The sequence below is a fragment of the Nothobranchius furzeri genome, chromosome 2 (assembly GCF_043380555.1).
Source record: "Nothobranchius furzeri strain GRZ-AD chromosome 2, NfurGRZ-RIMD1, whole genome shotgun sequence".
Lineage (NCBI taxonomy): Eukaryota > Metazoa > Chordata > Actinopteri > Cyprinodontiformes > Nothobranchiidae > Nothobranchius > Nothobranchius furzeri.
In genome coordinates, this window is record NC_091742.1 from 88435715 (window position 1) to 88462960 (window position 27246).

General features: G+C 40.5%; 2 protein-coding genes across 2 annotated transcripts in view; both read right to left on the bottom strand.

Annotated features, from left to right (window-relative positions):
• LOC107395517 (zinc finger protein 91) overlaps window positions 1-27246 on the bottom strand; it is a 72577-nt gene that overhangs the window by 15864 nt on the left and 29467 nt on the right. Inside the window, exon 24 of the mRNA XM_070542380.1 lies at window positions 12814-21860. Within this exon, the coding sequence (XP_070398481.1) occupies window positions 20683-21860 (1178 nt within the window). The 3' untranslated portion in view covers window positions 12814-20682. The remainder of the gene's footprint in view (window positions 1-12813; window positions 21861-27246) is intronic.
• On the bottom strand, window positions 649-12801 carry LOC107395518 (gastrula zinc finger protein XlCGF8.2DB). The gene is made up of 2 exons (XM_070548152.1): window positions 9320-12801; window positions 649-6117 (listed from the first exon to the last, which is right to left on the bottom strand). Exon 2 carries the CDS (start codon window positions 6104-6106, stop codon window positions 4961-4963), a length of 1146 nt encoding a protein of 381 aa, XP_070404253.1. The 5' UTR covers window positions 6107-6117; window positions 9320-12801; the 3' UTR covers window positions 649-4960.

Below are 27246 nucleotides of genomic sequence, written 5' to 3' on the forward strand. Positions count from 1 at the left end.
AAAACTCCCTTTTAACAGGAAGAAACCTCCAGAGAATCCTGGCTCAGTATAAGCAGCCATCCACCACGACTCACTGGGGATCGAGAAGATAGAGCGCGCACGCGCGCGCGCACGCACGCACGCACACACACACACACACACACACACACACACACACACACACACACACACACACAGTCTGCTTATTTAAAAGTTAACCTTACCTGGCTGCCGCTGGGATTACCTACATCTGGGTCCTTCCTCAACCTTTTCCCACAACGATTAAAGTAAATAAATAAATAAATAAATTGACTTATTTTGTTTTATGTGCCAGAGCTGAGTCCCTTAGTAAAATCCCTGATTTTTGTTTTTGTTTGGGGTTTTTGATCACAATAAACTAATATGAATACCTTTATTTCTCATTGGGGAAATTGCATTATTCCAACAGCTCAAGAACAGAGGACAGCAGCAGTAGCACAGAAAAAGATCCCACACGAGAGAATAATTGTAAATTAAGATGATCAAGGTAATTATTGCACATAATAACGATAGTAGTAGTAATATTGTACATGTTGGTGATGATTTTGGTCTTGGAATGTTACAGATGTATGGGTTCCATATTAGCAGTTACCATTAGCCAGAAATAGCAGCTCTAAAAATAGCAGTTCAGAAAGTTTAAAATACATTTTATTCGACCCAAAGTCACCTTAAAAAGAAAAATCAGAAAGAAGATATTTAAAACAAACAACACGTAAGAGCACAGCTGTACCGTACATAACAGCTAAATTCAGTTAAAATCTCTAAAGTGAATATTTCTTCTTGAACAGATGTGTTTTGAGCTGTGTCCTAAATAGAGTATACGACTCAGTGTTCCTAACAATTGTCTATTTGCATAAATTCAGAAATAAAATAATTCCCATGCAGCTTCAACATCAGGTATTAGTCCAAGTCTATTCAAGTTAACCAATTGTAAATCCCTCCTAAATGGATCACTATTAAATGCTTTCACGTTAAATATCCAAATACGTTTAGGACGAATATGAGGTATAGTCATTTTCCATACACAATCAATTACAGGTCAACAATCAGAAAGGACACCAGACTATTGTTCTAGTTGGGTGTAACCAATATCCAGTCAAGTTTTAACTAACCTGCCCGATTCTTGTTGGATCTTTGATAAGTTGAGTAAAATTTGATAAAAGCAAATTTCGTTCTTGTAATGTAGATTAATTCATTCATTTATTTATTTAGGACAGTGCATGTTAATGAATGTAGGTTATAGCCTAAGGCTAGTCTGTTGTAGCTGGATCAGTCCAGTTTAAATTAAAATCCCCCATTAAAACAATTTCCCCTTGGTCACCCTGAGATGAAACAGTGGCTATAATGTTCTTAACAGAATTCAATTTTGGAGATAGAGGTGGCCGATATATGTTGCAAGTTATCAAATGCTTATTTTCATGCACAATAACTAACAAAAAAAACCTTCAAAATGTATTGGTTTCACTTCAGGAACAATACTTTGTAATTTAAGATTAGAGGAGACATAAGTAGCAACCCCACCGCACCTGGATCCTTTGTCTGCCCTACAAACAACAAAATTTTCAAGGTTAAATTAAAAGTCGGTGACAATTTTATTAGCCATGTTTCCGATGAAGTTATTATGGGATTGTTATAAACAAGCCATGCTCTCAATTGAATCAGAAGGGAATGGTAAATGGTAAATGGCCTGTATTTGATATAGCGCCTTCTAGAGTCCTGAAACCCCCCAAGGCGCTTTACAACACAAACAGTCATTCACCCATTCACACACACATTCACACACTGGTGGGGATGAGCTACAATGTAGCCACAGCTGCCCTGGGGCGCACTGACAGAGGCGAGGCTGCCGAGCACTGGCGCCACCAGTCCCTCCGACCACCACCAGCAGGCAATGTGGGTTAAGTGTCTTGCCCAAGGACACAACGACAGTGACAGACTGAGCGGGGCTCGAACCTGCAACCTTCCGATTACGGGGCGAGCACTTAACTCCTGTGCCACCGTCGCCTGCAGAAGGTACGTACCATTTACTAATGCTTTGTATATCAAAGGTGAGCGATGATGTCACACCCAACACTGATTAATTGCCCAAGCTGCAGAGTGCACAACACAGTCTGAGACACAGTAACTCTAGTGCTAAACAGAGTAGCCATCCAGGTACATACCACAGTTGGAGCAGAGCCGATCACCCGAAAAACGCAGCCTGAGGACACGGGCTGGTAACACGTAGCGGTATACTAAGACCAGCTGTTTCCTGAAATTACTTCCTCGCCGGAGGAGCTCCCCTTTTATAGCAGGAGCGCCCTCCTACGTACGAAGGGCGTACTGTTCTAGACCAATAAAATTGGAGCAGGTATTTCATACTGCTACATTCCACCCCCCCACCCCCCACAGGAATCGTTGTCCCAACGATTAACAAAACTGAAGGGCTCTAATCACTCCAAGGTCTAAAAACTTGTGCCGCAATGCTCAACCCTGGGGGCGCCACAACCCGTACCCCAACATCACCCACCGCCCGTGGAAGATGGTGCACGTTTGAGTGCTGGCCTGCGGTTGAGCGCTGTGTCCGACGTAGATGCACAATGGGGGCAACCGCCTGCACCACTAGGTCGCCAGCCGGTGCAAACGGTGACCCTCCCACACTAGGTTGCTGCTCTACTGTAGGACCAGATTCCTGCTGGTCCTGTTGTACTCTGGGCAGTGATGGCTCAGGGGGTCCTGCGGCACCAGCAACCCTCTTAGGACTCAACTGATGGATGTCAGTCCTTTCTAACACCAGGTCGTCGTCCTCCAGAGATTCCTCCGTCCTTTGCTCCTGCACCGTTTAGGAAGGATAGCCCACTGCTACTGGTGATCTGGTCCATACCACTGGTTTCAACATTGAGCGATGAACAGTTTTACACTTTTGATCATCGTCCACAGGTGCGACTGTATACACCGGGCCTTCCCCTCTAGGAGCCCTCACCACCTTATACACTACTGAAACCCATACGTCCTGGATTTTATGACGCCCCTTGGAGCCCAGCTGCCTGACCAAGACAAACTGACCTTCCATTAGTCTGACTTCCCTTACCTGTTGGTCATGACTTCTCTTTCTACGTTCAGCAGCTTCCCTTAGGCGTTCGTTAGCTCCCTCAAAGGCTACCTTAAGCCTTCTCTGATGCTCCTGAATCCACTGGTGTACACTGCCCCCTACAGGTTCCTCCACTTTTCCCAGCGGAAAATCCACTGGGAGTCTAGGTTCTTGTCCAAACATCAAGAAAAACTGGAGACTCTCCTGTCGCCTGATGAGGTGTTGTGTTGTAACAATACAGTAACTGCGGCAGACAAGAATTCCAGTCTCGTTTCCTAGAAACAGGTAACGTCTGCAGCAGACGGTGTAGTGTCCTGTTAAATCTCTCGCACTGCCCATTACCTGCAGGGTGGTATGGGGTAGTGCGCGTTTTCTCAATGTCATATAGGCCACACAACTGACGGATGATGGTGCTCTCAAAGTTCCGCCCCTGATCAGAGTGGATGCGGGCGGGCACTCCGAACTTTGAGAACCACTCCATGACTAACACCTGAGCCACCGTAGATGCGTGCTGATTGCTGGTGGGAACCGCTAAAGTGTATTTACTAAATACATCCGTTAGCACTAGAACATTTTCCCACCCACCGCAGGAATGTTCTAACACAGTGTAGTCCATGGCCAAGATCTCATTTGGTCGGGAGGCCAACAAGTGACCCATGAAACTACCTGTAGCTGCGGATCATAAAATTAGAATATAATGGAAAAAGTAGAATTATTTCAGTGAATCCATTAGAAAAAGTTAAACTTGTATATTAGATGCGTCCATTGAACACAGACTGATATATTTCAAATGATTATTTCTTTAATTTTGATGACTAAAACAAACAACTAATGAAAATTCCAAATTCAGTGTCTGAAAATATTAGAATAAGACCAATGCACAAAAAGAGATTTTAGAAATTTTTGGGCAACTGAGAAGTATGGACATGAAAAGTATGAGGATGTGGAGCTCTGAATATTTAGTTAGGGGTGTGGTACAGTTTGGCAGAGCTGTTGTAGGAGCCATATGTGTCATTTCTTTTTGTGCACTTGAGAGGAGGCTTGGCCTCATGTTATTGGTTAATTGCTTGTGGAAGCACCAGCCTACTTAAGCCAACACAGATTGGACTCAGGTGTGGCTGGATGGGACAAACAGTTTTTTACTGTGTGGCGAGGACTGTGGCTGGATGTAAAGGACTCTGCGGACTGTCATTGGGGCAAGTAACGCATTCACTGCAAACCAATTTAACGGCTGTAAATGGATCCTGGACATTCTGGAACAAGACAAGTAATAAACATCATCAGAAATAAACTCAAGCTGCATTTCTTAAAGCACACGTAAAGACCACCCGCAACAGCTACCAGGTAGTGTCAGTGTATAGGGCACTGGCGCTTTATTTCAAGGTAAAAAACTGTTCCGTCGGCGAAGGAAGGTTGGCGTCCTCTGCAATCAAGGCAGCAGAGACGTAACTGGATCAGCTGTTTCCTGATTGCTGGAGGAACAGCGCGGGTCTGGAAGAAGCACGGAGCGTGGAGCGGTCATTGGGACAGAAGGCGTTTCTGCGTGGGATCTGGCTGTCCTTCCCTCATCGTGGAACGAGCAGCACATCAGCAGACAGCGGCGGGCGTTCTGCCACGTGGGCAGACGTTTCAGCGTTGGATCCGCTGAGTTGTGGATGTAATGTACTACTCTCTGAATGATTTTTTTCAGGGATCCCAATGAGGAATGTATTACTGTAGTCTATTCTGGCTTGAGGCCCAGAAAGAGGTGGCTTATGGGCCTAATGTAGCTAAGATCTAGGGTAGAGGACTTCCACCAGGAGTACAAAACTGACATCTTTGATGTAAAGACTACAAGGGTCCTTTAGATACTCGAGTTGGTAAATTAGCTCTTCATGTCTTGTGCAGACTCATGTGTCTGTTTAAACTTTTCTTCTGGCAAAATCTGTGTCCACAAAGCCCACAAGCAAAAGGTTTCTTTCCTGTGTGGACTGTCATGTGTGTATTTAAAGTTTTCTTCTGACTAAATCTTTGTCCACAAAGCTCACAAGCAAAAGGCTTCTGTCCTGTGTGGACTCTCGTGTGACTGTTCAAGTACGACCTTTTGTAAAACCTTTTTCCACAGTGCCCGCAAGCAAAAGGTTTATGTCCTGTGTGAACTTTTACATGACTGGTTAAATATGACCTCCTGCTAAATCTTTTTCCGCAGTGCCCACAAGCAAAAGGTTTATGTTCTGTGTGGACGTTCATGTGACGAGTTAAATATGTCTTGTCACTAAATCTTTGTCCACAAAGCTCACAAACAAAAGGTTTCTGTCCTGAGTGAGCTCTCAGGTGTTTGTTTAAACTTGGCTTTTTAGTAAATCTTTGTCCACAAAGTTCACAAACAAAAGGTTTTTGTTCTGTGTGGAAAATCTCATGACTCTCTAAATGTGATTTTGAAACAAATCGTTTTCTACAGTAATGACAACTATATGATTTCAGTTTCCTGCGTGAGTCTACGAGTTGCTTCACACCATCAAATTTCTTATTAACCAAACCATCTGAAGAACTTATTTCTGAATGACCCATCACCCTCAAATGTATCTGGAGAGACCACTTTTGGACAAATTGTTTACCACATTCTGGGCAGCTAAATATTGAGTCATTGTCTCTTTCTCCAGTTTCGGGCCAGAAGTCCGACAGATCAGAGTCAGATGTCTGTTCATGAGGGTTTAGATCTGAATTCCTGCTAGTTTCTCCTTCTCCACCTGTTCCTGCTGTCATCTGGTCAGCTGAGCTGCTGGTTGGAACATCTGTCTCTTCTATTTGTTGCTGATGAAGCTGTGATAACACAGGTTTCTCTGCACCATCCTCACTCTTTATAGAAACTGCAGTGAATGGAAACCTGACGGCATCAGTCTCCTGTTCCAATTGGAGCTGCTCTCTCTCCAGACTGGTCCAGAGTTCCTTCAGTTCCTCCTTTATGTGGAGGTGCTCTGGGTTCTGCTGGTCCACATCAGCATTCTGTTCTTCAGGATCTTCTTCTACCAGTGCCATCGTTAGGACAGCTGTAGAAAACAGAAACATGTGATGTGAATGACTGTAACCTTCTATTCACACATATAACAACAGTTGTATAATTGCTTCAAGTTGGTGAAATCTGAACTGACTCAAAAAACATGGAATAACCTCCACAAATTCAACACTAGACACATGCTCCTTCTACTTAAGGTAAAGTGGCCGGTTTTTATTAGGGATGCTCCATATTGGCTTTTAAAAAAAAAACAGATATTTGCTATTGTCGAACGTTTAATTTCCAATATCAATATAAACCAATACCAAACTCCCCTAATGGAAAAAAGGGTTTCTTATATCACATCTTCTCTCATGAATGCTTAAGCTTTAAAAATCATTTGTGCAAAATGACAACCATTTCCATCTTCGTTAGTAATAGAAAAATTGTCATGTTGAAATTTGTCTCCAACAGCAGCAGCGGAATGACATTCTCCTTGAGATAATCATGACCAATGCTCTGTCATGCCTTCTGGCCAAAGATTATTCTTAATTTCATGATGGGAACAAGTTCAAAATGTGAATGAGTGAGCCCTCTTAACTCAGACCGATCACAGAAGTATTTCCGTTTCCTCCGCTGCCGATGTTTTTGCATCTCACATTTAGACAAAACAGGAGGTCCAATTGTAGTAGCAGCAAGGACCAAGTGTTACTTTGCACGTGTTGCAGCTCCATGTTTCCATTAAAATAATTTTTTGATCACAAATTCAGACGTTTGTAAGGTATTAAAATCATAATCATTAAATGGCTGCTTTTGCTGCTCGTCATGTTGGATTTCTGATTACTAAATACGTGCGTCAAATTGGTCTAAAATGATCACGAGAGCCACTTCCCTTTCTCATTACCCTCAAAACAACTAGTCCAGAATTAAAACAACGATCGTAATAAAACAGCATTACTAAAAGGAGAAACAATTTACTTTTAAAACCAGTATGAGTGCAATATTTTATGAAGCAATTAAGTTCCCACAAGAGGGTGGAGCGAGATTAAACTAAAACGGAGTTCACCTGACGGCCTATTTTGGCCCTGTTGTCTCTGTGATTTAGGTCTTTTGGCTGAAAACTGAAAATGCACTTATGTCATTTTCATTTTCGCCCAAAGGAACAATAATAAACCATTTAATGTATGCAGATGAGTTGGTGATCTTCTGTCCATACAGTGCAGGCTTTCAGCAGCTATTGAAGGTTTGCTCAGTATGGGTCAGAGTTTGACATCAACTTTAATGCCCGAAAGAGCAATCTTTTAATTGTGAGAAGTAAGGATGACAGTAAGCTGGTATTTCCAGACTTCTTTGTATCAGGTTTTGAAGAACCCAACGTGATTAAATATCTGGGACACCACATTTCAGCTGATCTGACAGATGATGTGGACATCTCCAGACGGTGCCGCCTACTGCATGTGCAGGCTGATGCATGTAACGTCCAAAAGGGTCAATTTTCACCTGGGTGTCTGTTGTCTTATTTGTTGGGATGGACATTTTGGATTTATTTTATGTTTATGTGGGCTTTACCTCAAAAGGATCTTGAAATGTCATCTCTACACAGATCTTACTTCACAAACCAGGGATGGGGAGACGAGACGAGACGGGACCGGACGAGACGGACCGGACGAAACGAACCGGACCGACCGACCGACGGACGGACGGACAGATAGATAGCACCTAAACTCGAGTGTGCTAGTGGTCCACAGTGGTGCTATTGTCGAGAGTCAAGAGTCTGATAGCATGTTGGTTTGTGCATCTGGATTTTGCTCTGTGTAAAGAGGTTTCATCAAACCTGTCTGGGAATCAAAAGGGTACCTAAACAGTGGATTTGTCCCACCTGTAGAAAAAATCAAATCACAAAAGAACAGCTAGTCCAACAGTTGATGGACAACTTCAATGTTCCTGAATCTGTACAAATACCACATTTCTTTAACAGTTTATTTTTCAGTCTTCTGTATTGAAAAATGTATGTAGTGTTTACACTGATCTTAAATGCAAATCAAATTGTAAGCACACTACTTGTAGCCTACTGGATGGGTACAACTGATTCACATACATTTGTGAGAGCACAACACACCTTCACAGTTTTATCTAGATGCATCACATCACTTTCTTTGTCAATGTCAGTAAATGTGATGGGTACGGAGCTTTGCAATAAAATGTATTTCTGACGAACAACTCCCATGACCCTTTCAATGTGTATCCTGAGTGATGCTAAGCATTGGGTGCTTTCAAGGTCTTTCAAGGTCTAACTGTCTTTTACCGCGGGTAAAAGCTGGAATCTTTGTCAGCTTGGAAAGATTGTACAGACTGTCTCACGTTAAAGCCCCTGTCTGCCAAAACTAGATCTCCTGGAAGTAAGTGTGATCAAATTTACTATTTTCTGTGATGAACTTGTCACTTGTGCGGCCTCCCCACCCACTAGAAATAAAATAAATAGATCCCTGTGGGCTAATGGCAATCAAATACTTCATAGTGTGATGTGGTTTGTATGTAGAATAACACTGGGCACGGGCTAAAAGATTACTTGGCTTTTTAATGATTATTTCAAAGCAGTCAATAATACAGACAGTTTTCTCAAAGTGTTTGTTACAAAATGCATGTGGTAGAGTTTGTCTTAAAATATCTCTTTCAGGCCAGACGATAAGACTTGGAACTAATCTACAGTACATCACACCATTACAGTGCTTGAAAAGTTTTGAAACTGTGGTGGAATCAACTCCAAAATAAAAAGCCAAAAACTCAAAGCTTAAATTCATTAATGGTCAACACAAGTTGCTGAAATAATGTTAAGGAAGATTTCATTTTAAGAAGTGTGAAAACAACATTGAAAAGAGCCATCAGAATTGAAAATGTGGGCAATCCAGTCAACATTAGAACTTTATCACTGTTTTGCAGAGCAGATTAATTTAGTTCAGTTTTAGACATGCTCTCTTTAGTAGCTGATTTTCAGCCCTTAAGGCTTGAGATGCGCCGAGCTGTGGGGAGGGGAGAACCAGGTGGAAAACATCGGTCTCCCGAGAGCTCCACAAGTCGATAGTTGGAACCCAGCTCCACCAACATGTTATATTTCAACCCATTTTCTAAAGTGCAGCATTATATTAAATGCACTGGGTTTACCCTATTACATTTAAATTTCATGGTTAAACAGTACATGTTAAAATCTAAGCTCAGCTCGGCAGTGACCTAAAATACATAAATATAATTTTACTTACCGAAAAAAAATGAAGTGGAGACTCCTTGGACGCTCTATTAGTGCAATTAATGCCACAGCAAGTCATTTTGTCCAACAATTGCACAAATAATATCCAAAAAAGAAAACACAAACACAGAGACTCAAAATCCCGGAACAGTTTCCAGGCCAGACCGAGGCTCTACTGAGGCCTTTCCACGGAGCTAGCTCTGTGGTCACGTGGGTCTGATGCTCATTAATTATACAGAATTTTAGACTTTTAATACACTTAAACAGAAGAGTGAGAAAAAAATTCACCCCCTCAGAGTTGTCATGAGTGTAAACTAGATCATTTAAACCAAAAACATGTTTTGGTACCAGGTAGGGCTGGGCGATATGACGATTTTAGACCGTTTTACGATCTACACATCTGACGGTCTGTCATTTTTGAGAGACCTTTTTATCACGATTCACAGCTCTGCTGTTGAATTTCTGCCTCTGAATGAAAATGGAACTTACCCCAGGCGAATGACACGCCTTTGTTTGACCCTTAACCAATCAGAGTGAGTCATAGTAATATATTAGTGCCCCGCTTGTTTTCACCTGTGTGTGAACAAACATGGCTTCGCCGTGGCTGAGCGACAACGAGGTTTTCGTTCCGAAGAGGAACGCAGGGTTTCCTTAGCGCGCGGCGCTAACAACTTAGTGACATGACATGTCTCGGAGAAAGCGTAAAAACACGTTGGACGCTTCTTCTAAAGCAGGAAAATAACGCCGCTTCTTAAGCAGAGCACGACGCCGCCTCGACTCGTTCACCCTCTGCCGAGCCGGTGTCGGTACCGGACTGAGCTCGGTCACTGAGTCGTTGGAGCTGCCCCGTGACTGCCTGATGGAAAACCAGCGGGTTTCATCAGACTCGTAGTTTCTTGTTTTTGCTGGGACCCCCTGTATTTTACCGCTCCCTCCTGCAGTCTTCCCCTATTAACATTTAAAATGATTCTGTAAACTCCGTGTATCAATAGAAACAATCTCTGCCTCTGCCAGCTGCAGTAAATGTAGTCTCCAAATAATAAGAGGTGCATTCATCTGTGTATCTCCTTTGATCCGCATTAGTGATATTTTCAGCACCAGAACAGGGAAGCAAAGAAAGATTCCTGAGTTTGTTAGTAATTTTGTTTATTAGGTGCATCTAACTTGTTCTATTTTTCTCTGAAATGAGACCAAATCAGTGCTTCTATGGGTTGTCTCCACTCTGCACTGGAAATTTTTACTTTATTTAGAGACTTGTTGCAGAAAATATTCAGAATGCGCAGTTTTTTGCTACCACAAGCGATCTCTGGTCCAGCCGCACATCAGAGCCGTATTTGAGCTTAACTATCCACTACATGAGCAACTGGGAGCTACATAGTATTTTGAACAAGTTAATGTTTGCACAATACGTTTGCAATTGACATGTTTGCACTTTAAATATGTTTACGATTCTAATTTATGTTAAGTTACTTGAAAAACGAGAAAAACTGATTTTTGTAATTGTTTCTCTCTGGGCTTTTATCATCTCTGGTGTGAGTTTAAAATATAAGTGTGTTAGCACTGTGTTGATTATCCCTAATATGAATAAATATTTGTTTATTCAATGTTTCTCTCCTTTAATACGCAATTGAAGTTATGCTATCCATGGATAAAAAATTGTGATAAAATCGAAATCGTGATAAAATATTGGAAAAATCGTGATATTCTATTTTTGCCATATCGCCCAGCCCTAGTACCAGGCTGTAAACTTGTTTATTTCTGCTGTGAAAGTTGTATTTTTAACATGGGAGTCAATGAGGATTTGCTCGCTTCTGACACCAGCCCCCAGTGGATGAGGGTGGAACTGCAATTTTTGTCACTTCCGCGTTGGCCTCAATTTTTCACCCGCATTGTGGGGGCTTGGCGCTAACCAGTCAGCCAAAGGGCGATCCCTTAAGCTAAACTGGATAAAAGCTTTTTTAATACAACCACATTCTATATGGTTCCACATACCAAAATATATTTTCCAAAAGGTTGGAGGATTAGAATTCCTGTTAAAATGTGACTTTGAAATATCTAAATTACCAATCAAACTATCTGACTTCCAAAAACAAATTCTGCTCATTCTGGAAAATGATATTCAGCCACAACTTTACACCGCATAGCTCCACCTTGTGGAATAATAGAGCCATGGTAATTAATAGGAAGATTATATTCAAAAAAGAATGATATGACAAAAAGATTTTATGTGTGACAGATTTGATGGATAAAAATGGCAATTTGTTACAATTTGAATGTTTTGTCAAAAAATTTAATTTTAAATGCTCCGTTAGAGAGTTTAATCAAATCAGTAGAGCTGTTCCACTTCCCTTAAAATTCATGATTAAAAATACCTTGCTTAATTCAAATGTGGTGATTAAACTTCCTGAGTTGAAAATTGGCAAATTTAAATTAGGTGAACAAAAATGTAATAACAAAGTACTTGGAAGTATGTTTAAAAATAGTTATTCTATGATATTGACAAATCAACGAAAATAAAAATCACAGGAAAGGAAACTACATTAACAAAGCCATATTGCAGCTTTCTTAAATGGCCAATTGCACCCAAGTTGAAAGAAATTAAATTCTAAATAATACATAATATCTATCCTGCTGCCGAAACATTAAGAAAAAGATTTTATTTTGAAGTGAATCAGTGTGTCTTTTGTATGACAGAATGTGAAACTATTGGGCACCTTTTCTTCTCGTGTTCAGTAACAATTGGTTTTTGGGAGGATGTTTATCGATTATTAAATATTGAGAGAAATGATGTATGGCTTAACAAATCTAAAGTGTTGATCTACATGGATGCTCTTCCAAAAAAGATATCCAAAATGGTGAACGTTATTTTCATCATGGGAAAATACCATATACATAAAACTAAATGGAACAACAGCAAGCCTAACATTAACCATTTTAAAAATGAAATAAAACAATTTATAACATCTCTAAAAGTAGTATCAGAAAATAAGCAATCTATAACTGAGTTGTACGAAACAATGTCTGAGTTTCTTGTTCTTTAAATTACAGTCCAATGAATCAAACATGTTTGAAACATAATGCTGAAATATCAACCTCTGAACATTTTTTTGTTGATGATATTTTGTTTTTATTTTATTATTATTTTGCATCATAATTTATTTTATGGTATAGTGTCATGTGGTAATTGTTGCAAGTTCTAAATATAATTTTTATTTTCCTCAAGTGAGGTCATTTGTATTTGCTTTATTCTTCAGTACGTTGAATGTAGGTTACATTGTAAACTGAAAATATGTGAAAACGAAATATAACGTTTAAAAAGGGGCGTGTTTTGTAGGGGCGTGTTTTAGCATTAACACGTCTCACAGTCCTGACGTCATCAACCCCCGCCACCAAAGAACATCAGCTGAGGCAAGATAACTAAGTCAATAGAATAAACCACACGTGCCATCCTTCAATCTAATCTCATTATTCATAACCCTAAAACCACACACACTAGTAGTTGTGTACCTGTATCCATGTTGTCCAGATCCAGATGATGACTCAGTGCCAGAACCTGAAGTGGTAGCAGGTCTGCTTTAGCCGTGTTTAGCTAACAGCTGCAATAGAAACAAAGCAGCTGATGAAGTTCTGAGGCTTTTCCGTCGGAGAGTGTGAGCAGGATGGATCAGAGAGCGAGCAGCGATCCTGACCTGCATCATGACCAACTCAGATGGCCGAGTCTGATAGAGGCAAACTCTTCAATCTGATGAAAGCAGCAACACGAGCGCGTTTCTCAGATGCCAAAGGAACAGCAGCAGATGAGGGGGCAGCAAGATGGCGGACTGACCTTACGCATCCGTCTGAGCTCCTCTTAAAGTCCCGACGCTATGAATTGAACTGATAAAATTCCAATCTTGAAAGTCACTTGGATAAAATCTCAGCACAAAACATGAAGAAAACAAGGACACAAACCCCCAGACAGCGAGGAACCTCCAGCTGGATACGGCTAATTCCTGCAGCAACAAGATGGACAAATAGGTGACAACTGCTGGAAACACCCCTGAAAACCCACACATGGAGAAAAAAAACCAAAGGCATGCCTGATGATAACGACGATAACACGTCAACTGACATTATGGCTATTGACTCTCTCGAATAGGTACAGAAAACACTTGTGCAACCTGCACAAGGAACATTACAAACAGGCCAGAGGGTCTTAAAGCATATTGCGATGTGTAAAAAAAGAGGACAAGAATAAAATTAAACTCATGCTCAGATCCTTCAGAAGTTGAAATGTTCTTATAGCCTTTGTGCTCTTCACATGTTCAATTGTTTCATAATACAGTTTCCAGTCCACAATAAATATTTTAAAGCAAGGATGTGAATTAGACCATTTGCATTTGTGGATATGAAATTTTCCAAGGATGACAAACAGTTAATTACCGGTAACATACATTACATTTTTGGACAAACTATGAAAATCACAATATAACATTACACCAAAAATTCTTATACTGATGTTGACTTTCAATTTTGTGACAATAAATTCTTCCAGTTCAGACCAAAATCTTTTTGTGTATAAATAGTGATAAAATAAATGAAATATTGTTCCTCTACTTGATTGGCAGAATGTACACGACTCTTCCATATTTATTTTGAATCTTTAAAGTATATCTTTTACAGGGTAAATGTGGTGCAAGATTTTAAATGAAACTTCTTTAATTGTATTATTAATGCAGTATTTAAGTATTGTAGTATTGGCCTTCTTCCAATTTAGGTAACCCATGGTTGAATACCAAAATAACTTTGCAGCAGTTGGGACCGAACAAGAAATTTGGTTTCTAACATATTTATTAGTACATCTTTCCCTTGTAATCTCTACAGCTCCAACAAAAATTCTATTAGTTTCAGCATTATGTTCAAATGTCACGCCTTTTAGGATCTGTAGTGACCCTGCAGGGATTGCATCAATTACCACTGCGTATTCCTTCGGCGTCACTGGGAAATTGAAGAACTGCAGAAATTCTGAATATGACATTAGAAAACCATTTTTATTCAGTAACTGACCTACTAACAGGATTCCTCTGTCAAACCATGTCCGATAAAACAAGGATTTCTTTTTAAAGAGGATATCTTTGTTGTTCCAGATAAAATACCTATGTGGGCTAAAATTATGTTTATACATCAAGATCCAGGATAACAGGGCTTGTTTATGGAACTCAGCTAATTTCAAGAGAATTTTATCAATCGAAAAATTTCATTTCAGCAAAAAGTTTATGCCACCGAGGGTATTAAATACAAATGCTGGAAAAGCGTTCCAGTTAATGTTAGGATTTCTTAAGAATTCGATGAGCCATTTGATTTTAAACGTGTTATTTACAATATTAAAATCTAGTACATTCAGACCACCTTGCTCTCTATGTCCCGTGATAACATCTTTTTTAAGATAATGAGGTTTTTTCCTCCAGTTGTATAATATTTTATCTATTTTTTTAATTGTAGTTTTTTTATGTCTACTGACAAGGTAACCTATACAGAGCGTGATATGCCTTCTGCCTTTGATATTACAACTCTGCCAAATAAAGACAAGTCTCTCATGAACCATGAATTAAGTTTATATTGTGTGTTTTTTTAACAATTGGATCAAAGTTTAACTTGTGACATTCCTCCTTATTTTTACATATTATAACTCCAAGATAAGTTACTGTCTTATTAACCGGTATACCATCAAAGCTGGTCAAATTGCAGTCCTTTAATGGAAACAAGACTGATTTATTAATATTAATTTTCAGTCCTGATACTTCACTAAATTTATTAATGTAGTTTATTGCCGTTTCAATTAGATTTTTATCCCTTAAAAAATGGCTGTATCATCTGCAAGTTGGCAGATTTTAAACTTTTTCCCGACAGCATTTATTCCTGAAAAAGGTGCCATTTTTATGAGTGTAGCCATTGTCTGAGAAACTAAGAGAAATAAGAATGGAGACACTGGGCATCCTTGTCTGATACCACGAGATACATTAAATCTTTCAGATGTGCCTGTAACAAAACTAGAACACCCGTTATATAACGTTTGAATTGCATTATGAAAGTAAGTACCGAAGCCAAAGAAGGAAATGGATTCTAGTATAAAGTTATGCTGTATAGTGTCAAAAGCTTTATTAAAATCAATGAATAGTATGAAACTATCATTTGGAATGAGTTCGCTGTAATCTATCATGTCTAATATTAACCGTATATTATTGCTCATATGTCTGTTGTGCATAAATCCAGATTGCTCTTCATCTCTAATTTGGTTCAATCCATGTTTAAGTCTTTTGGCAAATATCAAAGCTAATAATTTGACGTCATTATTCAGTAAACTTGTTGGTCTCCAATTTTCAATGTACAAGTTATCCTTATTTGGTTTGGGAAGTAAGGTAATCATACCCTGTTTCATAGTCGGAGGAAGTTCACCTTTCTCAATGGCTTCTTCAAACACAGCTAGCAAAAAGGGAGAGTTTTTCATTGAACTCTTTTTAAAATTCTCCTGTTAAGCCATCATTTCCAGGCACTTTATTTTCCTTTAATAGTTTAATACATTCCACAAGTTCAGGTAAGGAAATCCCTTTTTCTCAGACGTCTCTAAATTCTTCATTAATTTTCTTAGCATTTGTGGAAATGTTTTCCAAAAAGGTCTCTATACCAGAACCTGTGGAGGCTGATGAATATAAATCCTGATAAAAGCAGCAGCATATTGTAATAAAAGTAGCCGTGGGCAGCACGGGCAGAATATCTTGCCCTCCAGTCAGAACCTGAACACACCACCAGTAGGCAACGACTTATAAAAGACACACTTTATTGCACAACCAATAATAAAACACAACGATAAAACACCATGGCCCAAGCCCTCTCTTCTAAAACCAACTGTCCAGCATGAGTCACATAAGCAGCGGTACTTAGCTGTCACGGATGGTGTGACCCCCGTCCCCGGGGTCTGAGCTTCCAACGCCGTCCAACGCCCCGGGGTGTAGCTTGCGAGGACGGCGGGTAAATCCACAACATAAGTCCACTGCCAGAGTCCGTAGCGGCAGATGTCGGCGCGGCCTTGGCATCACCTATGCCCAGCCCTAACTGTCTAAAGAAGGCGACCAGCCTTCCCTCCTGGCGCTGGAACACTAAAGCCCCATTCCCACCTGTACCGGGTCGGCCCGGGCCGGGTAGCCCCAGTCGGCCCCAGCCTGGCCCGGTTGATTCCACACATCCTTGCCTTAAGCCCATGTGGGCTGATTCTACCCACCAATCAGAGGCTTGCTCTAATGGAAGGTGTGAATGGGCTGATTCTACCCACCAATCAGAGGCTTGCTCTAATGGAAGGTGTGAATGGGCTGATTCTACCCACCAATCAGAGGCTTGCTCTAATGGAAGGTGTGAATTTGCTGTCAGCAGTGGGCGTGTTGGCCCTGGTCGGCCTGAAGCAGTACCCCTCGGGAAGAGGGCCGAGAATGAGCCTTGGTTGGCCCGGGAAAATTCCAGGCCACCCAGATATGTAAACAACCTATGCTACCCGGCCCGGGCCGACCCGGTACAGGTGGGAATGGGGCTTAAACACCTGTTCAGCTATCTTCGTCGCCGGCAGCCCTACCCGGCTGCGAACGACCCCACCCCCCCAAAGTCCGATGCCACCATGCCAGGTCGACCACGCGCCCCTCTCAGTAGGTCTGTCACCTTTTTATCCTCCCTGGCCTCGTTATCCATAACGAGGACCAGCTGGTGTCCAATCACCACACCCTCAGAGCCCGGCTGCTTCCGTCTTCTGCCCATCACAATATTTTGAGATTATTTTCTGGTCGCTCGTAATATTTCCATTTACTGACAAATTGCTTATTGTATTATATTCTGCATGTCCCCTCTCTAATCCAAAAAAATACTTTGTATTTTTCTCTCCTTTTTCCCATCCATTTGCATCGGGATCTGACAAAGGCACCTTTAGTTTTTTCTATGTAAATTTCATCTAGTTTACTTGGTAATACAGATTTTCTTTCTCTTTTTCAGTAAGATTACCATTAGATGTTATCTGTAAACTTAAAATTTCCTTAATAACTCTTGATTCATTTTCTCTTTTTTCCTTTGCTAAACTCTTCCCCCTTTTTTATAGCCAAAATCTGAATTTCAAACTTTGTTAATTCTCAATTTTGTCCATAGTTACTGTAATTACAAGCTTGTTTCCAAAATTTATCAATGATCATACCAATTTCTAGCTTAAATTCCAAGTGATTAAGTAATGAATTGTTAAATTTCCAGTAACTGGGAAAATACTTCTGAGATAAACTCTCATTCAGGTAAATTTTAATAAGTATAAGTTTATGGTCTGTTAAGATGGCTGGTTCAGGTGGAGCTGAGGGTGGGGCTGTAAGGCTGGGATTAAATGACGACACCCGGTCGAACTAGCTGTAAGCTAACCTGAAGCTAACCCAAAGCTAACATGGAGGTGGGAGCTAAGCTCATCGATATAATATACGTGGACATCTTCTTTCCATAGGCTCCAATATCACGTTTTTGATCCCAAATGGGAGGTGGCCACCACCGCCATTTTGACCGTGTCACAGGTTCCGTCAAGCCCAGACAATTCCATAAAAGGGAAGAGAGGAGGAGCTGAGGGTGGGGCTGTAAGGCTGGGATCAACTGACGACACCCGGTCGAACTAGCTACAAGCTAACCTGAAGCTTTATCAAAACCAGACTGAGAAGTTGCCTGTCTGCCAGCAAGCTGGAAGCATTTATGTTGATGGCCACTGAAAAGGATGTCCTTGTGAACCTTGAAATTGACACAGTGATTGACAGAGTTGCAGACAAGAGTGAATTACTGAAGAAACTACTTTTGTAAGGGGAGATTTATGAACAATATAATTGTGTTAAAGTAGTGAATTACATTTTGTGACATAAAAGAATGAAATTTTTGCTTTGTTTTGTCTTCTCTCACTAGGTTCGCTTGCTGCTTTCAGTTGTAAAGTTCATACTTGTTCAGTTTCTTTGTCTTGCTACATATTTGAGGATTATCGGGGGCCATTCAACAGTTCTCAACCACTATGCACCTTTTATTAGACTTAAGTCAAAAATATCTTTTTGGTTTGTGTATTAATCACTTTTTTAATCAACCTGACTCTTCTTCTTTAAGGCTACCCTGTCCACTGGGCCCCAGGGATGTTCCAAGTGTGTGTCTTTCATTAGTGTGGACTTCACAAGCATTTTTCTACATTTGTGAGTTTACTACACTGAACACGCTGTTTTGTGTTGTTAACATTCAACTGGACAGTTCTTAAGTCCACTGCCTTTACTGTGTGACTGAAATAGATGCAGCCAGCCAGGGCTGGCCAGAGGTCTTTAGCTGAACTAAATCTGGGACCCGGTTAGGAACATCAGAACTTCTAACAGCATCTCAATGCAGATCTTTTGGAATATGGGAGAGGGGGACAAAAGTTAAAAAGCACAGATAATTGGTGATTGAGACTGAGATGTATTTCTGAACACCCTGAGCTCAATCACCAAAACTGTTAGATTAGCCATCAAACTATGAAGATTATATTTTTTATAAAGTAAGCTTAAATGAACGTATATATTTTTTCTTCATTTATTAACATTGAAACAGTCAAATGAAGTTTCACATGATTCTTATTAAACTAGTTTAAAATTGCACATCTTTTCTCTTGTTACAGTTCAAGAATTTACGGGACCTCGGATGGTTTGGGGGCCCTGTGGAGCGGCTTTATGTTCGTCTATTCTTCAGAGTGGCTCTGAATGCAACCAACCATTCTTTCAGTTTGACACATTAGGGCACATCTGGAGTGAAGTTTTGAACTTTCCAGATGTGGAGTTGACATGCATTTCCTCTTTTCTGTTGTGAGTACACTGAATACTGCTTATTTCCATTCTAGAAGAGACTGTATCAGAATCATTTAGAATGCTAACGTAAAACTCTGCTTTCTTCTCGAAGGACCATGCAGCCATTTGTCTCAGTACAAAATAAGCTATTATCTCTCTTTTCACCTATACATTATTTAAACTACACTAACTGATCTTTCTTTTCTGACTGCCAGTCCTGGTATCTATCTTTTTTCTCAGTTACTTTGATGAATAGCTCTTAATTTCACATGGATATGTGCTCTTTTACTGAAGACACAATAATGTTTATATTTGATAAAAAATTTAAGACTTTTTAAGACCATTTTTAAGGCCACTTTGACCAAATTTCAGCTATTTTTTTAAATTAAATTTAAGCTATAATTTCCAGCTATTGCCTGGAAACGGTGCAAACCACGTCGTGAGCATGGGATTAACCATCCAGTTACCATTAAACTTGCGCTTCCCCATGGCGCAAGCTCCCACTAGCTTAACCAGCTAATGTGCTCATCTAAAAATAGCCCCCTTTCACAACCAACTGAATGTGTACGGTTCCGCTTACGCCAACATCGTACACAAAAAATGCTGAACACTAACTAGAAATTCACGAAAATTTTTATAGAAATAAAATAATCTTGTTTATTGGGTCTTTGGTAATTTAAGGCCTTTGGAAACTGGATTTAAGGATTATTTGTCATTTTTAAGGATTTTCAAGGCCTTACATTTGGAAAAGCAAATTTAAGACTTTTTAAGGACCCGCGGATACCCTGTAGCAGTTTCTTTGACTTCCACTTTAACACCAGGATTTGTGGCAAATTTGTCTGTTAAAAAGTCTTTTAAACACATTAAAACAATGTAAACACAATATTGAATACACTATCGTGGACCAAATACGTGACTGTAATGGTGGCAGGATACCTCAGAATAGCGCTATGCCCTCTGTTGTCTTGGCAGGGAATTGTTTTGCAACAATCCCCAGCTGATGAAGTCTGAAAGCAAAACGTCTGTCAATGTATGTGTGCGTCTCTCCCTTGCGGAGCTGACGGAGAGGTATAAATTAGGCTGCAGACCACTCCAGCAAAAGATGGAGATCACGGTCTGAAGAAGCCAACAGGACCACATCATCTGCAAAAAGCAGAGCCCGGATCCTTAGGCCTCCAAAATTCATCCCCTCACACCTTGGCTGTGCCTAGAAATTCTGTCCATCAAAGTTGTGAACAGAATCAGTGACAAAGGGCAGCCCTGGTGGAGTCCTACTCTCGCTGTAAATGAGCCAGCCTTACACCTGGTAATGCAGACCAAGCTCTGACACTGTCTTGTGTGGCATACAGATCACCGGACACGGTTGACTTTTGTCTCAAGTAAAAATCAGTACTTTCGCTCCTCCACCCATATTTAAAAATAACTGCATTTCAGCAGCACTGATAGAAGTCAAAGGCTGAATGTGGCTCTGATCTATGGTACAAAACTGACATATATGATGTAAAGACTACAAGAGACCGTTTTGGGACCCTTGTTGTTAAATTAGTTCTTTGTGTCCTGTGTAGACTCTCATGTGTCTGTTTAAATTTGTCTTTTGGCTAAATCTCTGTCCACAAAGTTCACAAGCAAAAGGTTTTTTTCCTGTGTGGACTGTCAGGTGTCTGTTTAAACTTGTCTTCTGACTAAATCTTTGTCCACAAAGTTCACAAGCAAAAGGCTTCTGTCCTGTGTGGACTCTTATGTGTCCATTTAACAGTGATTTTCGGCTAAATCTTTTTCCACAGTGAGAGCAAGCAAAAGGTTTATGTCCTGTGTGGACTCTTATATGACTGTTTAAATGTGCCCTTTGGCTAAATCTTTGTCCACAATGTCCACAAGCAAAAGGTTTCTGTCCTGTGTGCACTCTCCTGTGAGTGTTTAAAGTTGTTTTTCGGCTAAATCTTTGTCCACAGTGTCCACAAGCAAAAGGTTTCTGTCCTGTGTGGACTCTCAAGTGTCTGTTTAAACTTGTCTTATGACTAAATCTTTGTCCACAGAGCTCACAAGCAAAACGTTTCTGTCCTGTGTGGACATTCATATGACTATTTAAATTTGATTTTGTACCAAATCTTTTCCCACAATCATCACAACTGAATAACTTTAGTTCTGTCTGAGCTTTCCTGCGTGAGTCTATAGGTTGCTTCACTCCATCACATTTATTAACCAAACAGTCCGAAGAACTTATTGCTGAATGACCCATAACTCTCAAATGTGTCTGGAGAGACCACTTTTGAAAAAATTGTTTACCACACTCTGGGCAGCTAAATATTGAGTCATTGTCTCTTCCTCCAGATTCAGGCCAGAAGTCTGACAGATCAGAGTCGGATGTCTGTTCATGAGGGTTTAGATCTGAGTTCCTGCTAGTTTCTCCTTCTCCACCTGTTCCTGCTGTCATCTGGTCATCTGAGCTGCTGGTTGGAACATCTCTGTCTTCTATTTGCTGATGATGAAGCTGTGATAACACAGGTTTCTCTGCATCATCTTCACTCTTTATAGAAACTGCAGTGAATGGAAACCTGACGGCATCAGTCTCCTGTTCCAAATGGAGCTGCTCTCCCTCCAGACTGGTGCAGAGTTCCTCCTCTTCCTCCTTTATGTGGAGGTGCTCTGGGTTCTGCTGGTCCACATCACTCTGTTCTTCAGGATCTTCTTTAACCAGCGCCATCTTTAGGACAGCTGTAGGAAACGCAGAAACACACAATGTAAATTACCAACCTCTAACCTTATATTCACACAGTTGTATAATTTTAAGTTGTTGAAATCTGAACTGACTCAGAAAACACGGAATAACTTTTGAATTGAGAAACTTTTTCTTGTGAGGTCAATACAGAGAATTTAAAAAAATTCAGGCTTAATACAACTCATCAGATTTTTCTAACACATTGAAAACTTTAAACATTGTTTTAAAGGTATTTATTTCACACATAATGTCCCAAAAAAATGGAACAAAACTCCTGATTTAGGATGTTCTGTAGGGTTGGGCATTATTTGAATTTGAGCGATTTTGACTCTGATTCCTTGTTTCAAATCTGGTTCGAAGCGATTTTCAATTTCAGCGCTTTTAAAAGGCAGGGTCAAAAAACTCGACACATTTTAAATGGCCTGTATTTGTATAGCTTCATAACACAATTAGTCACACTGACGAAGACAAATCAAGTGTCGAAATGTTAGTTTCTTTTGTACTTGCACTTATTAAACTTTGACTCACCTTAGTGCTCCATCCTTCCTATTTGACAATCAGTGTTGGGCAAGTTACTTCAAAACTGTAATGCATTATTCATTACTTGTTACCCTCATTTTAAAGTAATTCATTACATTACAATATTACTGATTTTAAAATGTAAGGCATTACACTACTTTTGCATTACTTTAAGTTACTTTCACCAAAACAACTTCAATATGAATCTGGTAATGTGACGCTCAGTGAGCTCATGACATATATGTGGAAAGTGATGTGGTGTCTGAGCTAGGATTGCTGTTAAAAACAGTCAGATATAATAACAGTAGGGCTGCTCGATTATGGCAAAAATAATAATCACGATTATGGTGACTGAAATTGAGATCACGATTATTTAGGACGATTTTTCAATTTATGTTGATTTTATTTGTTTTTATTCAGTCATAAAACTGCTCAGGGCACAATCAGGACAAAAATAAGAAACAAGATGATCACTAAAAGAACTCCTGATTCCCAGGATAAAAGGACCAATATACTTATAGCTCATAGTTTATGACCCAAGGGCTATAGACCTTGGTTTAACTCATTTAAGTCTAACCAGTACAGACCCAAATACCAATATCTTGCAAATACTGACAGCAAGAATTATACAGTGGCATTTATAACAAATAAATGCAAATAAACTGATGTTCACAAAATGTTACATAACATTTATTGAGTCGTGTCAAGGTGCTGTAGCACTGTGTCCTCAGAGAGATTAGTTATCAGCGTGAGGAACTTATTTCTACCTTATTTATAAACTATTTATTTACAGGCCCATCAGTTAATGTAATAATTGTCCCGACCACAGCTGCACCCCCCACCCCCCAACCCGGTCTCACAGCAATCGGGCAAGCTGCACGTGTGTTTAGCACGCCGCACGCGCACATTTAGCTGTTTTTAGCTGCTCAGGAGACCGCAGGTGCGGTGTGTGTGTCACTCACTCTGGTTAATCCAACAAGGAGCCGGCTCCGAGAGCTGTCTTTAGCGACCGACACATCACTGCATCATTCCCTTTCCTAATGTCCTGAAGAACGGTCCGGAGCACAGGCGGAGTGTTTAGCTAACCTGCAGGAAATGTCGACGACAGTTATCCAGAAAGTAGCTAAGGGTTACCAGAGATGTTTCTGAGATGTTCGCTAGGTACTTTTAGGATTAAAAAGTCAAGAAGGGGGTCTGAAAAGCTGCTAGAAATAGCGTCAAAGTCGCTAAGTTGGCAACACTGTGAGGAGCGCTTCATTTGCAACTTAGGGCAGCGCAAGCGGGAGGAGCAAATAATCAGCTTGTTATGTTTTTTATAATCGTTCAAAACTCAGATCGTAATCGTGATTAAAATTCGATTAATTGAGCAGCCCTAAATAACAATGCTTTAAAATGATTGTTTACTAAATAAAACCAACAACAATCTTTACTCTCAGCACGCTGCCATCTTATAGGGCCATCTGAGCAGGGAGTGAGGTGATGGGGGCTCCAAGCCTGTATTTGCCTTGGTCCCCAAATGCCTTGATACGGCCCTGGATGTAGGACTGACTTCTGGGGTGATCCGATTCTATCACATGTATAAATATTAAATGCTTCTATATTATTGCTTTTCACTGGTAAAAATGTGTGTTGGGGATAAATCTACCTACTTTTTTCTTTTTTTCTTGATTTTATTTGAATAATTTCTGGCCCTTTCTCTCTCTAACCTTCCTGCATGCTGCATGTTTTCTCCGTCTTCCAGAAAAAACTGTTTCCTAGACTTCCTACTTTCTAACGATCAGCCAAAGGGATCTTCACATGCGCGGCGTAATGAGTTGAAATCACCGGGGCACAGATTTTGAACTCAGATGAGGCAAAGCTCGTCAGAAAAGTACAGAATACCAGAGAACATGCGCTGATATGAACGATCGCAAGTGAATTATTTTGTTTTAGTGGAGTGATTTTGTGAATGTTACAGCGGCCGCGTGCAGGACGCAGCTGGAGTATTTGAGCCGTTACCGCGGCGTCCTCTCTGCCCGCAAAGCTGAGTCCATAAATGACGTAATATATGCAGATACTGGATCTTTCTTCGGGTTTCCCGCAATTTGAATCTTTAAGGAACACGTCTTGATTCTGGGTTTAAAAATGCATTGTAATTACCGCGTTACTGACAATTGTACAGAGTAAATATTACCATTTTCTTTCCCTGTAATGCCTTACATTACCACATTACAGCAAAAAGCAATGCATTACAGTAATTAATTACTTTTGTACCGCGTTACTCCCAACACTGTTGACAATTAAGTCACACAGTACTGTAAAGTCACTGACACAACAAGTCAGTGACTCGATGTAATCGGCTGGGATTCCTTACAAAAGACAACTTTTACTAAGTGAACTGAACGTAATTGGAATGCTTACTTAGTTAAGTGCCCTGATACAACACTTGTCATAATTTGGCACTAATTAAAATCTAGATAGATAGATATCCAGCCTAATTTACCAGCTGGATATCTATCTATCTATTGTGTAAAAAATAACTGACTCAATGTTAATGTGTGTTCATTTAAAATATAAAACTTGTGAAGAAGTTCTGGAGAGTTAAATGATTTTCTGGTTTTAACAACTTTCTCCTAAAAATATTCCCCATCTCGAAAAAGGGTCAGTTCCCTTCGTAAAGTCAGATGAATGTGTAGAAATTAGGGATGCTCCGATCAGGTTTTAATCTGCCGATCAGCCAAGAGGCCGATCATGGCCGATCAGCCGATTACCGATACCAATTACATAGATTGGCTGTAAATTGTTCATTTAGCTATGGTGAGTTCTAATGCATGTGTTACATATTAATTCAGAAAAAACATGGTTTTACTTCCCTTCAAATTATGTAACATCAGTAACAATTTATAAGAAATTGAAAACTTTAAGGCTCTCTTTAGGCTACAAATAGTGCAAAAAAAGTCAATATCTCACATCACCGCCTGAATCAAATTAAGTAACCAAGGATACATTCAGATACATCCAGTGAGCTGTTAAGCTCAGCATTGACACAGGACTGACATCTGAGCTCCAAATGTCACTTGTGAAACTCACAGAGGATGAGACGCTTTCTTTAAGGAGTCCCTCGATGAAAGACTACACTGTCTGGTGGAGCTCTGGCGAAATATTTACGTCCCCGTAGCATGTAGCGAGGTTCCAAGTGGGTTAGTAGTCGGCGGAATCCGGCATCTTCCACAACTGAAAAAGGCTGGTCGTCTAGTCCAATAAACTCGATGATTTTACGGGTAATTTGCTTAGCTTTTTGACTGTCACGCTCATATGGGCGAGTGTTTCCAAGCGTCGGCTGCGTTAGCTGCCGTCTGACTGTGGCTGCATTAGCAGGCTTCTTTTCATTGTCTGCGGTGAGCCTCAAAAACTCACCATGCTCCGCCAAGTGTTTAGTCTTTAAATGTCGGATCAAATTCGTTGTGTTGAATTTTTTTGAAGTGCTTCCTCCGCGGGGTATGTTTTCGTTGCAAGTGTTGCAAGACGCAAACTTAATATCACTCTCGCACACCGTAAAGAAGTTCCACACGGCAGACATGTTTGTCTTTGCGGGTTTGCCGCCACGCGCATGCGCACTAAGCAGGGAGAAGCGGAAGGGTGAACTACCGGCCGGGAAGAGTAAGCGCCAGTGCCAGATCGGAAATGAAAGGCAGTGATCGGCAATCACAGATCACACACTTTTGCAGGAAAATCGGCCGATAATTATCTGTGGCCGATCAATCGGAGCACCCCTAGTAGAAATAAATGTAAAAAATGTATGAAGGTGCAAAAAAAGTCATTCAGTACTAGGATGAAACTACAGGAACAGCTGGAGCTAATGGACGTAAGTTAGCAGGATTAGATCCACGGTGTTTATAAAAACCACTCATGGAGGAAACAGGAGGAGAAACCACTGAAGAATAAACATCACTGGAGGCGCTTGGGTCAGAATCAGCATTTAGCTCAGGGCCAGCACACTGTGCATGTAAGCATGGCGGAAGGTAGAACCGCACCGTGTCTTGGGCGATCACGGACGAACGGAAGAATAAAAGAGTCTGGCGATCATAGGAGATGGTAGCCGGGACACTAGGGCTGGGCTATACGGCCTAAAATTCATATCACGATATACTGAGGCTTTCACCTAGATAACGATAAATAACTGCAGGTATGCGCAGAAACAAAAGTTGTCCACTAGATGGGGCTGTCACGTATTATGTTGAGTCACATTATTACCGGACTCAAGGTGGTACAGCTTCTTAAAGGGGCATGAATGCAGCCAACCTACACACGTTTTCATGTTTTTATTATCAAAGTCATTGACATAGGAAAAATTATCACGATAAGTCAGAAATTTCAATAACGATAAATTTCGATTTATTACCCAGCCCTACGGGACACTACTGATTAGGATTGCAGACGGAAGCAAGGTGGAACGGAGGAGGTTGGTAGAGAAAAGTTAGAAAATGTGGTTAGTGACCTCGGCTACTCGGTGGGAGCCAAGATGGCGCTGTGAACGAACGTGCTTTCGAGAGCAGCTATCAAACTGAACTTTATTTTGCAAATATATAATTATAATACGGCTTGAAACTTCCTATTGTGACTCAAAACTGAGCCCTTTACCGTATTTGAGTACAGTAGCAAACTCTTAAGGCTTCTTTTTCGAGTTATGGCGAACTCTAGCGGGAAGAGAAAAAGTGTGATGAAGAAGATGGAGGAACAGGAGGTTGCAGGTGCTTCAAACGCTCTTATCGACAACTGCCATGACTACTCTGCTGTAGATGTCACCCCAAATTTTTCTGTAATGAGTGAAGGGGAATTTCCGCCTCTCCCCATTACCCCAGAGAAACCACCCAGTAAGAAAGG

Excerpts from the sequence above, each read along its gene's own strand:
- LOC107395518 (XM_070548152.1), bottom strand. The coding sequence starts at position 6,106 with ATGGCACTGGTAGAAGAAGATCCTGAAGAACAGAATGCTGATGTGGAC.